Source organism: Alosa alosa, chromosome 19, assembly GCF_017589495.1.
Source record: "Alosa alosa isolate M-15738 ecotype Scorff River chromosome 19, AALO_Geno_1.1, whole genome shotgun sequence".
Taxonomy (NCBI): domain Eukaryota; kingdom Metazoa; phylum Chordata; class Actinopteri; order Clupeiformes; family Clupeidae; genus Alosa; species Alosa alosa.
The window spans coordinates 2,542,442-2,556,017 of record NC_063207.1 but is presented as its reverse complement, the minus strand read 5'-3'; the positions used below and the strand labels follow the sequence as shown (position 1 = coordinate 2,556,017).

At 46.1% G+C, this 13,576-nt stretch overlaps 2 protein-coding genes across 2 annotated transcripts in view; one reads left to right on the top strand and one right to left on the bottom strand.

The window, feature by feature from the left end:
• The window catches only part of LOC125283904 (rho GTPase-activating protein 12-like), a 38,776-nt gene extending 35,536 nt beyond the window's left edge, over positions 1–3,240 (top strand). The window contains 3 exon segments of the mRNA XM_048227449.1: positions 1,045–1,179; positions 1,294–1,399; positions 1,836–3,240. Coding sequence (XP_048083406.1) covers positions 1,045–1,179; positions 1,294–1,399; positions 1,836–2,010 — 416 coding nt within the window. The 3' untranslated portion in view covers positions 2,011–3,240.
• Positions 3,241–11,696: 8,456 nt separating this feature from the next.
• zeb1a (zinc finger E-box binding homeobox 1a) overlaps positions 11,697–13,576 on the bottom strand; it is a 30,737-nt gene continuing 28,857 nt past the window's right edge. The window contains exon 11 of the mRNA XM_048228253.1: positions 11,697–11,844. Within this exon, the coding sequence (XP_048084210.1) occupies positions 11,697–11,844 (148 nt within the window). The remainder of the gene's footprint in view (positions 11,845–13,576) is intronic.

Here is a 13,576-nt window from a genome sequence, read left to right as displayed (position 1 = left end):
CACACACACACAGGGAGTGGGGTACAACATCCGTATAAACCTGATGGGTCGGGTTTGGACAAATATTTAGAAATGATACTCAGGTTCAGTTGGGGTTTGGGCTCATGGGGGGCGATATGCATTTTGGGCGCTTTACATTTAAAATCATGCAAACGTTTGGTTTTTGAGAATAAAATAAGATGTAAAAAAGACCTAACAGCTTTCTTCCTGTGTGCAAGATTTGTTTATGTAGCCGTGACAACGCATGTGCATTTTTAAGGCAGCAAAACAGGCTGTCTTGGGTGACGTTAAAAAAAAAAAAGTTGTTAGCCTATCAGGGAGATTTTAAGACCAAAGAAAACTAAGCGAATCAAGTCTAGGACTACTATGTGGAGGTATGCCTACTTGTGTTGCATAGGCTACTGTGGTAAAGACATACAGTAGACATAAGGTCGCTTTGTTCAATTGGAGAGGATTTCCTAGTTGCCCCAATTAACGTCGATGCTGCATATGGATCAGTGGCAGAAGGGCTGTAGTTTCAAAGAACGTTGCAGTTAATTTCAAGAGTTTTCGTCTAGAAGGTAAGACTAGAATTCTATTTCAATAGGCTATGCTTGCTTGGGCCTCTTGTGTGAATGTGCGCTGTGTATAAACAATTAATGGCCTCCTTACACCAAACAACTTTAACAAGATTTGTGAAAGATTTTTGAAAGATTGGAGTCTTTTGAATAAAGCTTGAATGGGGGGCATTAGTTAAAAGACACCAATCTTTCAAGAATCTTTCCCAAATCTGGCCATGAGAATTCTATTTGTTGTTTGTTCCATTCAATGGGCTAAAGACAGGCTATCTACAAACGTGAACGTTTAATCACTAGCATGGGTATAACAGTGGCATCATCTGCGTCGGGCTCGGGTCGGGTTCGGACATAAAATGAAAATGCCTGTCGGGTTCGGACGCAACTCTGTCGGACGCGGGTTCCGCACTCTAATGTATATGTCTGAATGTCTTGGGTTAGACAGAACTGTGTGTTGACGAGATCTTGTGTGTGCGTGTGTGTGTGTTAGATGAGCGGGTGGACCTGGAGGATGGGAAGTGGGAGGACATCCACGTCACCACCGGAGCGTTTAAGATGTTCTTCCGTGAGCTTCCAGAACCTCTCTTCACATACACACACTTCCAGGAGTTTGTCAACGCCATCAGTGAGTACCACACACACACACACCTTTGTATAGACTGGTGAATGTGCATGTCTCTGTCCGTAGTCGTGATAATAATATGTGTGTGTGTGTGTGTGTGTGTGTGTGTGTGTGTAGAAATCCCAGACTACAGGCAGCGTGTTCAGTCCATGAAGGAGCTGGTAAAGCAGTTACCCCGGGCCAACCATGACACCATGCAGGCTCTCTTCACACACCTCAGGAGGTAGACGCACACACACACACACCTGCTCTTCTTCACATACCTCAGGAGGTGGCACACGCCAACGCCACACACACACACTCTCTTCTTCACATACCTCTCTTCTTCACATACCTCACACACACTCTCTTCACACACCTCAGGAGGTAGACGCACACACACACACACGCACATGCGCGCGCACGCGCACACACACACACACTCTTCTTCACATACCTCAGGAGGTAGACGCACGCACGCACACGCACGCACACTCACACACACTCTCTTCACACACCTCAGGAGGTAGACGCACGCACACACGCACGCGCGCACACACACACACACACACTCTCTTCACACACCTCAGGAGGTAAGTGTACACACACACACACACTCTCTTCACACACCTCAGGAGGGAAGCACACACACTCACACTCTCTCTGTGTGTGTCCCTCAGAGTGGTGGAGCACGGCGAGGAGAACCGCATGACGGCCCAGAGTGTGGCCATCGTGTTCGGCCCGACGCTGCTGCGCCCAGAGACCGAGTCCTGGAACATGGCGGTCCACATGGTCTACCAGAACCAGATCGTGGAGCTCGTCCTTCTGGAGCTTGACACCATCTTCTCCAGGTAGCCAATCACAGCTCAGGACTGCTGCGTCAGACATGCCCACACGCCATCATCGGGAGGTTGGGGTTTGGAGAGATGCACCAACCAATCAGAAGAAGGGGAAATGCTCCCTCAGATGCCAAACCCTGCCTTTAAGAGACTCCGGGTCTGCCTCCTGGAGGGGGAGGCTCACTGTTGAACAAAGGGTGTACACACACACACACACACACACACACACACACACACACACACACACTCCTTAGTGCATACACCTCTTAATATACATAGAAATATATTAACGTATCACACTCTGAAATTAACAGAAGTCTTAAACCCTCCCCTGCTTGTGATATTCTTCAATACTGAACTTTCCCAACTGGAGATGTTGCTATGGACACCACTGGAGATGTTGCTATGGACACTATTGAACATTCCCAACTGGAGATGTTGCTATGGACACCACTGGAGATGTTGCTATGGACACTACTGAACATTCCCAACTGGAGATGTTGCTGTGGACACTACTGAACATTCCCAACTGGAGATGTTGCTATGGACACTCCTGAAAACACTAGAATAAAACACTATGGACACTACTAACAACGTCCAGACTACTGAACCTCTGAGCTCAACTGGAGATGCGTCTGTGAATTACAGTACTGAACAACCTCCAGACAGCGCTGTAAAATGTGTGCAGGAATTTCTTGCATTATGATGGCTAGAGCTGGGGGTTTTGAATAAATCATGCGCTATGTCTTAGACACTAATGAACAACCCCAACTGGACTCTTAGAACAACCCCAACTGGAGTCTTAGACACTATTGAACAACCCCAACTGGACTCTTAGACACTACTGAACAACCCCAACTGGACTCTATGTCTTAGACACTACTGAACAACCCCAACTGGACTCTTAGACACTACTGAACAACCCCAACTGGACTCTATGTCTTAGACACTACTGAACAACCCCAACTGGACTCTTAGACACTACTGAACAACCCCAACTGGACTCTTAGACACTACTGAACAACCCCAACTGGACTCTATGTCTTAGACACTACTGAACAACCCCAACTGGACTCTTAGACACTACTGAACAACCCCAACTGGACTCTATGTCTTAGACACTACTGAACAACCCCAACTGGACTTGTTTCTGTGAACTCTAATGAACATGGCTGTTGGAAAGTCAGTTTTCTGCATTCCCTTGGGATATTCCTTTTACCTTAAGAATATGCTCAAGCTTTAATAGAGTTCATTCTGAACGCAAGCGTAGTGCTGCTGAACACCGGACAGTGGTAGAACTCAACCTAAGAGGTTTAAGGTTCACACTACCGAACATGATTGAATACGCCAAATTGGAGACTTTTCAAAGGACACCACCGAACTTGCCCGTCTGGTGATGTCGGTGTTGACACCACTGAATGAAGCCAATAGGACATTTCTCCATATATATATATATATATATATATATATATATATATACACATACACACACACACATATTTTTTAACAGTACACAGCTTTGGGGCCATTGCAGGTACTTGCTGAGTATTCCTCTCCAATGGATGTATTTGCACACATACTACTGAACTGAACTCACCCTGCACTACACACGAACGTGCTTCCCGAACGTGCTCAAATGGACTTACTTATCACTCCAGTCCCGAACACACCCAACGCAGCTGCCATGGTGAAGTCTCCTCATCAGGGGACTGTCCAGGGGCAACGGAAGCCGCTCGAACACACCCAGATGTTGGTGTGGCACCCGTGCAGGGCAGGTCCGCTCGAACACACCTAGATGTTGGTGTGGCACCCGAGCAGGGCAGGTCTGCTCGAACACACCCAGATGTTGGTATGAAAACAGGACTTTTTGGTCTGTTTTTTTTTTTACACGGATCAGAACAGAGTGTACAGCCAGATCCATCTGGACTGGGTAGAGTATTACACTACGCTAATGAGCTATGAACACACACACACACACACACACACACACACACGCATACACACAGACATAGAACACAGATACAGAACAAAGACTATTACACACACACCCTAAATATATGGCTGTGTACACACACAGACACACACACACACACGTGCATTTGAACAGTCATTTGTGGCTCCTGGGGCTGTGTGTGTGTGTCTGTGTGTGTGTGTACAAGGGAGGCAGGAGTAGTTGGAGTGAAGATAGGACTGTGTGTATATGTGTGTGCGTGTGTGTGTTTAGAACACTAAAAAGGTGTACATAAACAGGGGAGAGCTGTAATTGAGAGATAGTATGTATGTTTGTGGCCAGCTATAGTATATTAACAGGTATAGAGTAGACTGACTAATGCAGTAGAACGCTGAGCTTTGGAGTCTAGTGACCAGAACAGAACCAGCTGACCCAGGAGGTTTGGAGTCTATAGTGACCAGAACAGAACCAGCTGACCCAGGAGGTTTGGAGTCTATAGTGACCAGAACCAGCTGAAAGTGACTTGTCACTGCAGAACCTGTGTTTCTCTTGCAAATAAACTACTCTAAACCATCTCGTGGTGTCTGAAATCTCTCTTTCTCTCTCTCACACACACACACACCTCACTGCAGAACCGGCGTCTCTCCTGCAAATAAGCCAGGGTTTCCACGGGTCTTGGAATTTCTGGAATATCATTTAAGTCTAGACTTGGAAAGTCAGGGAATTTTTTTAATCATTTTTGGGGCAAAGTCATAGCCTGGTCCTACCAGACTCTTGTACATTTCAGAATGTCACTTCCCATTGCCAAGCGTTAACCTCATTGAAGGCGAGTAGTCTGTTGAAGTTTAAAACTATTGGATCTCGGCCCCAGCTGTGGCGCAACCTGGACCGTACGCTGGGTTCGATTCCCGCCCCGTGGTCCTTTCCGGATCCCACCCTCTCTCTCCCACTCACTTCTCACTGTCCTGTCACATTAAAGGCATAAAAGCTCAAAAAAATATAGTTAAAAAAAAAAAAAAACTTGGATCTGCCCAGAGCCACTCTGGGTCTGCCATAACCAATCGCTAACATTTGGTTGTGACGTATGTCTGGCTCAAACTAGCGCACAACCTCAACGTCATTGTTCTCAGCCACTCCCTCTATTCGCTGATTGGACCTGCAGATTTTTGCAGGAGAAAACCCGAGTATATACCGCAGACCCAGACGAAGTACTGAAGGGAAATTGAGCGGAAGTACATAGGAGGGCGGAGTCAGGCTAGCAAAGTCAGGGAATATCAGGGAATTTTGTTTAAGCAGTTTTAAACATTTATACCAAAATACATCAATATGAATATGTTATTTATGGTGTTAATACAGTAGCTTTTCCCCATTACTGCTTGTTTGAGTGGTTTACTTTGTTTTTTCAATGAGCGTTTATTCATCCATTCTAAAACAAAAAATCGAAAATTCTGCAACACTCCTGCTCGGACATTTTTCGGTTGGTGTAATGTACCATTCATTATATAAAAGTCATGGAAATTTTTTTTTATTTTGGTTATGGAATTTAACCTTTGACTTAAGAGTGGGAAACCCGATAAACCACGTGCCGTAAGTCTCTCTCTCTCTCTCTCTCTCTCTCTCTCTCTGTCATACACAGCTCCAACTCTTTTGGTCATTAGATCAAAGTACATGCACAGTAACATACTTAAAGACAAAAACCAAAATCGGTGAGATTCATGTCGGTGAATATCACACAGAGACACTGGTGAACTTTACCGAGGACATCAGTGTTCATAGTTACCTGATCCCAGGTCAGCTGGGTGGACCGGGCGGTACCGTGGGGTGCAGCTCAGTGTCTGGCCTGCAGTACCACCTGAGCCCAGCAGAGGGCAGGCTGGAGAGGCCGGCCCAGGGCTGAGCTCTACACTATTCAGTCACATTTCCTAAATGAAGACGATTTCTCGCTTGAAAAGGGCACAAAATAAAAGCCAACACAAGAATGTAAAATCAGCATTATTCTCCTTTAATTACTGTTTGGATGGGGATTTTGTTTTTTAAATTAAACAATTGAGAATGACAATGCATTAGAACATGCTTGTTTTATCTAAAACAAACTGAATGCATTGGACACATACACAAAAACCTTTGGCACACAAAATGAGACATGGACAACACACCGTGACGCACGGAACCACCGCCTGGCATTCGCCTCCACACGAGGGTGGAAATCAACGTTTTAAAATGAAAACATCTACCAGCTACGGGCAGATAAATGATCAAATTCACCAGCCGCTCAATACTAAATCATTATTTTGCATCTGAAAAGTCTACCAGCCGCTGAATACTAAATCATTATTTTGCATCTGAAAAGTCTACCAGCCACTTAAATATTTGACCAGCATTTGGCTGGGGAGCTGGTGCTAATTTTCATCCTGGTTATAACTTGGAGACACTGGAGACCTCAGAGCAAGCCTCCTCTTCAGACGGTCACAACCTCACACCTACGTAGCGTTCATGCTAACACATTCTCAACATCATGTCCTGGCAAACTGGCTTAGTTGCACACACACACACACAGTAACTTTCCTAAGTCAAACACAGTGCTTCATAAACATGTAAGGTACTTCCCATGCACATGAGTGATAAGGACGTGTTCTAAATGCTTATAAAGGGGTTGGGGGTCGGTTATGCACTATGAGGGAATCTAGACGTGATGAATGGAGTGTTGGGGTGGGTTATGCACTGAGTGATCTGCAGTGTTGGGGAGGGTTATGCACTATGAGGGGATCTAGACGTGATGAATGCAGTGGCAGACAGTATGACTGCAACAAACGTGGGTCTGTCATAGGGGGCAGTGAGCGGGTCACAAAGCAGCCAATCAGTCTGGCCTGGAGGCATGTACCAGTCTGGCCTGGTTCTGTTGGATCTGGTCTAGTTTGGTGGTGCAGCTCTGTGACAGCAGCGCTAGAGCCTAGTTACCCCGTTAGCTGCTCTGAGTACACACCTGGAAACACGGCTCACATCCAGGGGTGCGTTTCCCAAAAGCATAGTTGCTAACTAAGTTAGCAACTTTGTTGGTTGCAATGCAATTTCCCATTGCCAACCAACTAAGTTGCTAACAGGTTAGCAACTATGCTTTTGGGAAACGCACCCCAGTCTGTCTTAGCCTTGCCTAGCATGCAGGGTGCTCTTTTTCTCTTGCTTAGCATATGTGGGGCTGCGTTTCTCCAGCCTAGCCTCCTGCATAAGGTGCTGTCTTTCGCCAAACTAGCATCATGTATGAGGTGCTGTCTCTCGCCAACCTAGCCTAGCATACGAGGTGCTGTCTCTCGCCAACCTAGCCTAGCATACGAGGTGTTGTCTTTTTGCCAACCTAGCCTAGCCTAGCATACGAGGTGCTGTGTTTCGCCAACCTAGCATCGTGTATGAGGTGCAGTCTTTCGCCAACCTAGCATAGCATACGAGGTGCTGTGTTTCGCCTTCAGGGTGCTGTATCCCCAACCTGGCCCATCATACAAGATGTTGTGTTTCGCCAAGGGTGACGTGTTTGTGTTTCTGGCATCGTGTATGAGGTGACGTGTTCTAGCATCGTGTATGAGCTGACGTGTTTCTGGTTTTCCTCAGCGCAGTTATGCAGGAAGTCAGCTATCGCTGCTTTTTTTGGAAAAGAAGCCCCTTTGCCCTGTGTGAGGGGTGGGGCTGTGCTCATCAGGCAGGACGTGGTATTGGATTGGTTAGGAGTGGGACTGTTCTAACCAATCCAATACCACTTCCTGCTTGATGAGGAGTGGGACTGTTCTAACCAACCCAATACAACTTCCTGCTTGATGAGGAGTGGGACTGTTCTAACCAACCCAATACAACTTCCTGCTTGATGAGGAGTGGGACTGTTCTAACCAACCCAATACAACTTCCTGCTCGATGAGGAGTGGGACTGTTCTAACCAATCCAATCCTACTTCCTGCCTGATGAGGAGGGGGACTGTTCTAACCAATCCAAAACTACTTCCTGCCTGACTACAGCGGCACTCGTAATACAGTTAAAGAAGTAACACAAACGGCAACTCTGTAAACTAAAGTGTAGAATAAATAACTATGAGGAAATACAAAAATAAGACACATAAATATGTTTACATACACATATATATATATAAAACAAGCTTAACTGTCCTTTCTTCCTATAACAAGTGAGTGATGTCAGTTAAGTGGGATCTAGTAATACTGATGTCTGGTAGAGACGCTTCTGAGACAGTAACTGGGTCATCCATAGGCCTGTGAGGGTGCTATTCCTCACCCAGCCATAGGCCTGTGGGGGCGCTGTTCCTCACCCAGCCACTTTCTCAGACAATATACATGTTTACTTGCAAGTACAAAATATCAAATAACCATAATAATAAACAATATTTAACACTGATGGATTAAAAATGATAACATTACAAAATAATACATTTTCTTATCCTGAAACGATTCAGAAATAAAAGGAGAACATCATCTTTCCACAATTGCCCATCCAGACAGACAGACACAACCATGTGCATCCATCCAGACAGACACAACCATGTGCATCCATCCAGACAGACACAACCATGTGCATCCAGACAGACAGACACAACCATGTGCATCCATCCAGACAGACACAACCATGTGCTTTTACGCCACCGTGTTTAAAAGAGTTACACACCGTTCACAGAAAACACTCCAAACGTTGTTCATTTGTGACTGCCTCGTTGTTCATGTGCTGATATCCATCACATAGAGTGGACACACACAGGACACACCACACACACATTCCCAGATGAGCGATAACACACACTAGGCAGGCAGAGTGCATTGGCATCATCTGCTCCAGATTCTGATTCAGATGGATTTTGGCTTCTGACTTTGATTTCTCATCCTTTCTGCTTGACTGATTCAGATCCGTGCTTTCGATCTGTAATTCAGATTCACTGTAACTGATTGTAATGTGAATCAATCCCTGATTACCGATACTGGTTTTGCTAATCCAGATCCGATCTAAGAGACCATCTTTCATTCTAATCTGGATTAATTATGTCATTGTAATCTGGATCAATTCTATCATTTGAATCTGGATCACTTCTATTGTTCCAATCTGGATCACTTGTATCATTCTAATCTGGATCACTTGTATCATTCTAATCTGGAGTCACTCCAGTTACCTCTAATCTGGAGTATTGTCAGCGTAGCTATCAGCGCAGGCTGTTCTGTTCTGCAGCTGAACATGTCACAAACACAAAATGGACACACAGACCTTTCCATTCCCTTCACTCACTCACACACACACACACACACACACACACACACACACACGTGTATGCTCAATGAAGATGAACTGGAGTATATGGCACTTACAGCACTGTGGTCTTGCATAAGGCTGAGGTGTTAATTCAAATTGGGTGTCATCACCACACCAAACAAACAAACAAACAGCATCATAAACAACAGGAACAACACAACACTTATGCTGATGCCCTCCTTATAGTGCTTCCCTGATTGGACAATTTGGCTTTGAGGACACCAAAGGCGTGTGGGTGTGTCAGAGAGAGGGCTGTCTTAGAACTAGATATACAAGTGTGTGTGTGTGTGTGTGTGTGTGTTCATAAAGGGGGGTTTGAGGGTAACTGAGCGTCTGTTTGCATGCAGTCCAGAAGAAGAGTCCACAGCACACAGAACAGACGCCTCTTTCTAAACACACCCTAACACTACAGGACAACATTACCCTCTTCAAAACCAGCATCCTTCAGTTTACAGGCCAGCATCCTTCTGTTTATAAACTAGCATCCTTCTGTTTATAAACTAGTATCCTTCAGCTTATAGACCAGGAGTCTTCAGCTTATAAACATATGATCATCAGGTATTTCACTTCTTTAGAATAATTTGTATTCACTTCTTTTTTTACTAAAACAAAACCCACATCCTTCATCACTAGTGCCAAATTCTGTTTATGAAATCATAATCATCTGTTTATGACCCCAGATCCTTCAGCTTCTAAAGAGATGTCCTTCAGTCTGCAAAGCCACATCTGGACTCATCACAACACTTCTCTTGGAATAACATCTTTCAGATCGGTAACACTGTTCCGTGTACACACACTAGAACATCTTTCAGATTGGTAACACTGTTTCCGTGTACACACACTAGAACATCTTTCAGATCGGTAACACTGTTCCGTGTACACACATCCTTCACTGTATCAACTCACTACAGGTGTAGGACTCCTATTCTATATTTATAAACTCCTATCCCGATTACACGTTTATTTATAAACTCATATCCCGATTACACGTTTATTTATAAACTCATTTCCCGATTACGTGTTTAGCTCATATTGTGTGGTTTATAAACTCATATCCCGCTTACACGTTTATTTATAAACTCATAACCCGATTACGTGTTTAGCTCATATTGTGTGGTTTATAAACCGCAGCCTGCATTTTGTAAACGGACTGTAACACTGGTGCAAATCGCCTCTCTCCCTCTGAATAAACACTATCAACACTTTAAAAAAAGATCCGCGGGAATTCACATGACACAAGGGATTGTGGGAGTCCTTCCACACGGGACTAACACTGTTGACATTCTCACACACACACACACACACAGTCTCCCGGGACTGGGGGCGGGCACTTGGCCGCACTCGGAGCAGAGGGAGGCGGAACTGAGGTCGGAGGTCAAAGAGACGGCGCAACGCTGTGCGGAGGTCCCCGGTTCCACCACCGGGGGGGGGCAGAGCAGCAGCAAGGAACACTGATGCGGCTGCTGCTGGCGATGGGGCAGAAAAGGTCAAAGTTCAGGCACACCTGGATTAGAACACAGTGGAGAGCATCAATAGGTCAGAGGTCACCCTGCTGGCCCCTACTCTTCCCAAATGACAGCGTCAGGAGTCAGAGGGTTTCTCCCACGTCAGCGTCAGGAGTCAGAGCGTTTCTCCCACGTCAGCGTCAGGAGTCAGAGGGTTTCTCCCACGTCAGTTTTTGTCCTTTTCTGAGGCAGAGTCTGGCTCCTCCCCCGTCTCCATGCTTTCGGCCAATGCTCCTCCTGCTTCCGATGCTCCTCCCAACGTGATTTCCAGCACCTCCATTGCCTCCTCCTCCTCTCTTTCTCCCTCCATCTCTCCCTCCTCTCCTCCCTCCATCTCTCCTTCCTCTCCTCTTTCCTCACCCTCCTCTCTTCCCTCCTCTCCTCCCTCCACTCCTCTCTCCATCTCTCCCTCCTCTCCTCCCTCCATCTCTCCTTCTTCTCCCTCCTCTCCTCTTTCCTCTCCCTCCTCTCCTCCCTCCACTCCTCCCTCCATCTCTCCCTCCTCTCCTTCTCCTCCATCTCTCCTTCCTCTCCTCTTTCCTCTCCTCCTCTCCTCTTTCCTCTCCTCCTCTCTCCTCTCCTTCTCCCTCCATCTCTCCTCCCTCCTCTCCCTCCTCCACTTCTCCATCCTCCTCTCCCTCCATCTCTCCTCCCTCTCTCTCCTCTCCTTCTCCCTCCTCTCCTTCTCCATCCTCCTCTCCCTCCATCTCTCCTCCCTCTCTCTCCTCTCCTTCTCCCTCCTCCACTTCTCCATCCTCCTCTCCCTCCATCTCTCCCTCCTCCTCCTCCCCCCACCCCTCGCTCCCATCCTCTTCCCCCACGCGTACCACTCTGATGTCGTCCAGGCTGATAGCCTCTCCTTCCTCCTCGTCCTCATCCTCCTCTTCCTCGCTGCCACGGGCCTCCGCTAGCGTGCCTGTGTGTGTGTGTGTGAGGGGCTGGGAGGAGATCGTCTCAGCGAGGAGGTGAGAGAAGGGGTGGCCCATGTGCTGGGAGTAGGAGGGAGTGGGCGAGCTGCCGTGAGTCGTGCTTCTCCCCAGGGGCTTTCCACCAGAGCAGCGAGTGCTCGAAATGCAGGTGGTGCTTGTGTTTGAAGGCCTTTCTGCACACAGCACACCTTACAGACTGCCACCGCAAAAGAGACAACATGTCTAGCTGTGTGTGCAAAAGAGTTTCCGCTGGTGATATGCCGGTCAAATACCCTATTATCGCTTCTTAAGTAGTCAAGTAAAGGATAACTGGAGACAGGCTATGTAGCTTAAAGAATGGCATAATCAGGCCGTGTGGAATGCAACATGTTCATTAGCTTAACTAAAACATGCTTAACTAGTGTCAATAAAGATCTAGCTGGGCTAAATAGGAGAGCTCGATTGTTTGTTTTGGCGTTACCCGATTATTCCAATTGGTTCAACAGTTCACTTCAGATGGAACACATTGAATGAGCGCGCTCACACCACTACTCCCTAATGCTATGCCTCTTTGTTTGATAACAAACTAAATTAAGAAATATTTCCCATTCTGGAAAAAAATGTTTAGTTTCTTTTTCTTCGGTCGTCCCAGTTCAATGATGCCAGCCCGTTCCGCCGCCAAATTATCCATGCACCAACGATACCACCGTCCGAGGAGGCCTAACCCCGCAGATCATAGATAGAGAAAGCAGCTCTGGGGAAAGTTATGTCTGTTGCATGTCCAGTGCTTAGCTCCATGGGCCTGTCTAGGATGGAAAATGACAAGAACCCCGACCTCCTCCACTTCCACCACTGATCTCCACAGATCGCCACGCCCGGCTTTTTCTCTGGCGGTGTAGTAGACCTGACCGACATCTGAGGCTTCAAGGCGTTACGAATTTACCATCATCCATCGTCTGGCCTCTGAATTTTTTAAAGGCTAGCCTGCCTGGGCTCCGCAATGTTCAAACTGCCTCACCTATTGAACATTGTTTAACAGGACGTTTAAGCGCGGCGCTTTATTTTGGAAATGGGAGCTAGCTACCTACCTGAGCAGAACAGGATTCAACCACCAGGATAACCTGGGAGCTAGCTACCTAGCAGGTTTCAACCTCCACGTCACCTGGGAGCAGGGCCTACACTAACATTTTTTCCAGGAGCACCCCAGCAAGACAGTCAATTCTGTACTTACACACATAATCTAACATTACACTGCAGCTAACATTAAACATGCCAATTCACCAATTGAGAATATTAGAATGACTGACAGCATTTTAGGCTACAGGACGGCGGGATTTTATAGGATCAGTGCCTATTTTATTTTCGGTCTGTTCCATTTTCCATTTGTTAATGTAAAATAATATAATACATTATATTTGCATTTAGCCTGTATATCAAGAGTCCTGCCAAATGTAGGCTAATTTATTTATTTGTGAATCCATCTGTAGCTAATCCAAATATGCCCATGGTGACCTATCTGACTGCATCCAGGCTAATCAATGATATATATATATATTGTACTTTTATTTTGTATTTGAAATATCTGCATTGATTGGGGCAGTTGGCAAACGTTAGACCTACTTTCGTTTGGCACTTCCAGCTTGTATTCGTGTAAACAAACAAGCATGCGTGGAAGCCTGGAGTTGTCAGTAGCGTTCTACCTTTGAATAAAATGGAGTATTACGGAGGCTACTTTTGTGCCTGTTTAAGCTACAGCTATATTTTTGCATATTGCAACCAATACGTCAACTGGGATAAAAAGGCATGTTAGGTTACCTTTCCTTCTCTCACTGCATTCTCAGGAATCTCATCCTGTTCCTCCTAGATATCCGGATGACAGTGGATAGAAGAACTAATTTCTTCAATCTTGCATCTTGGCTGGCTAGT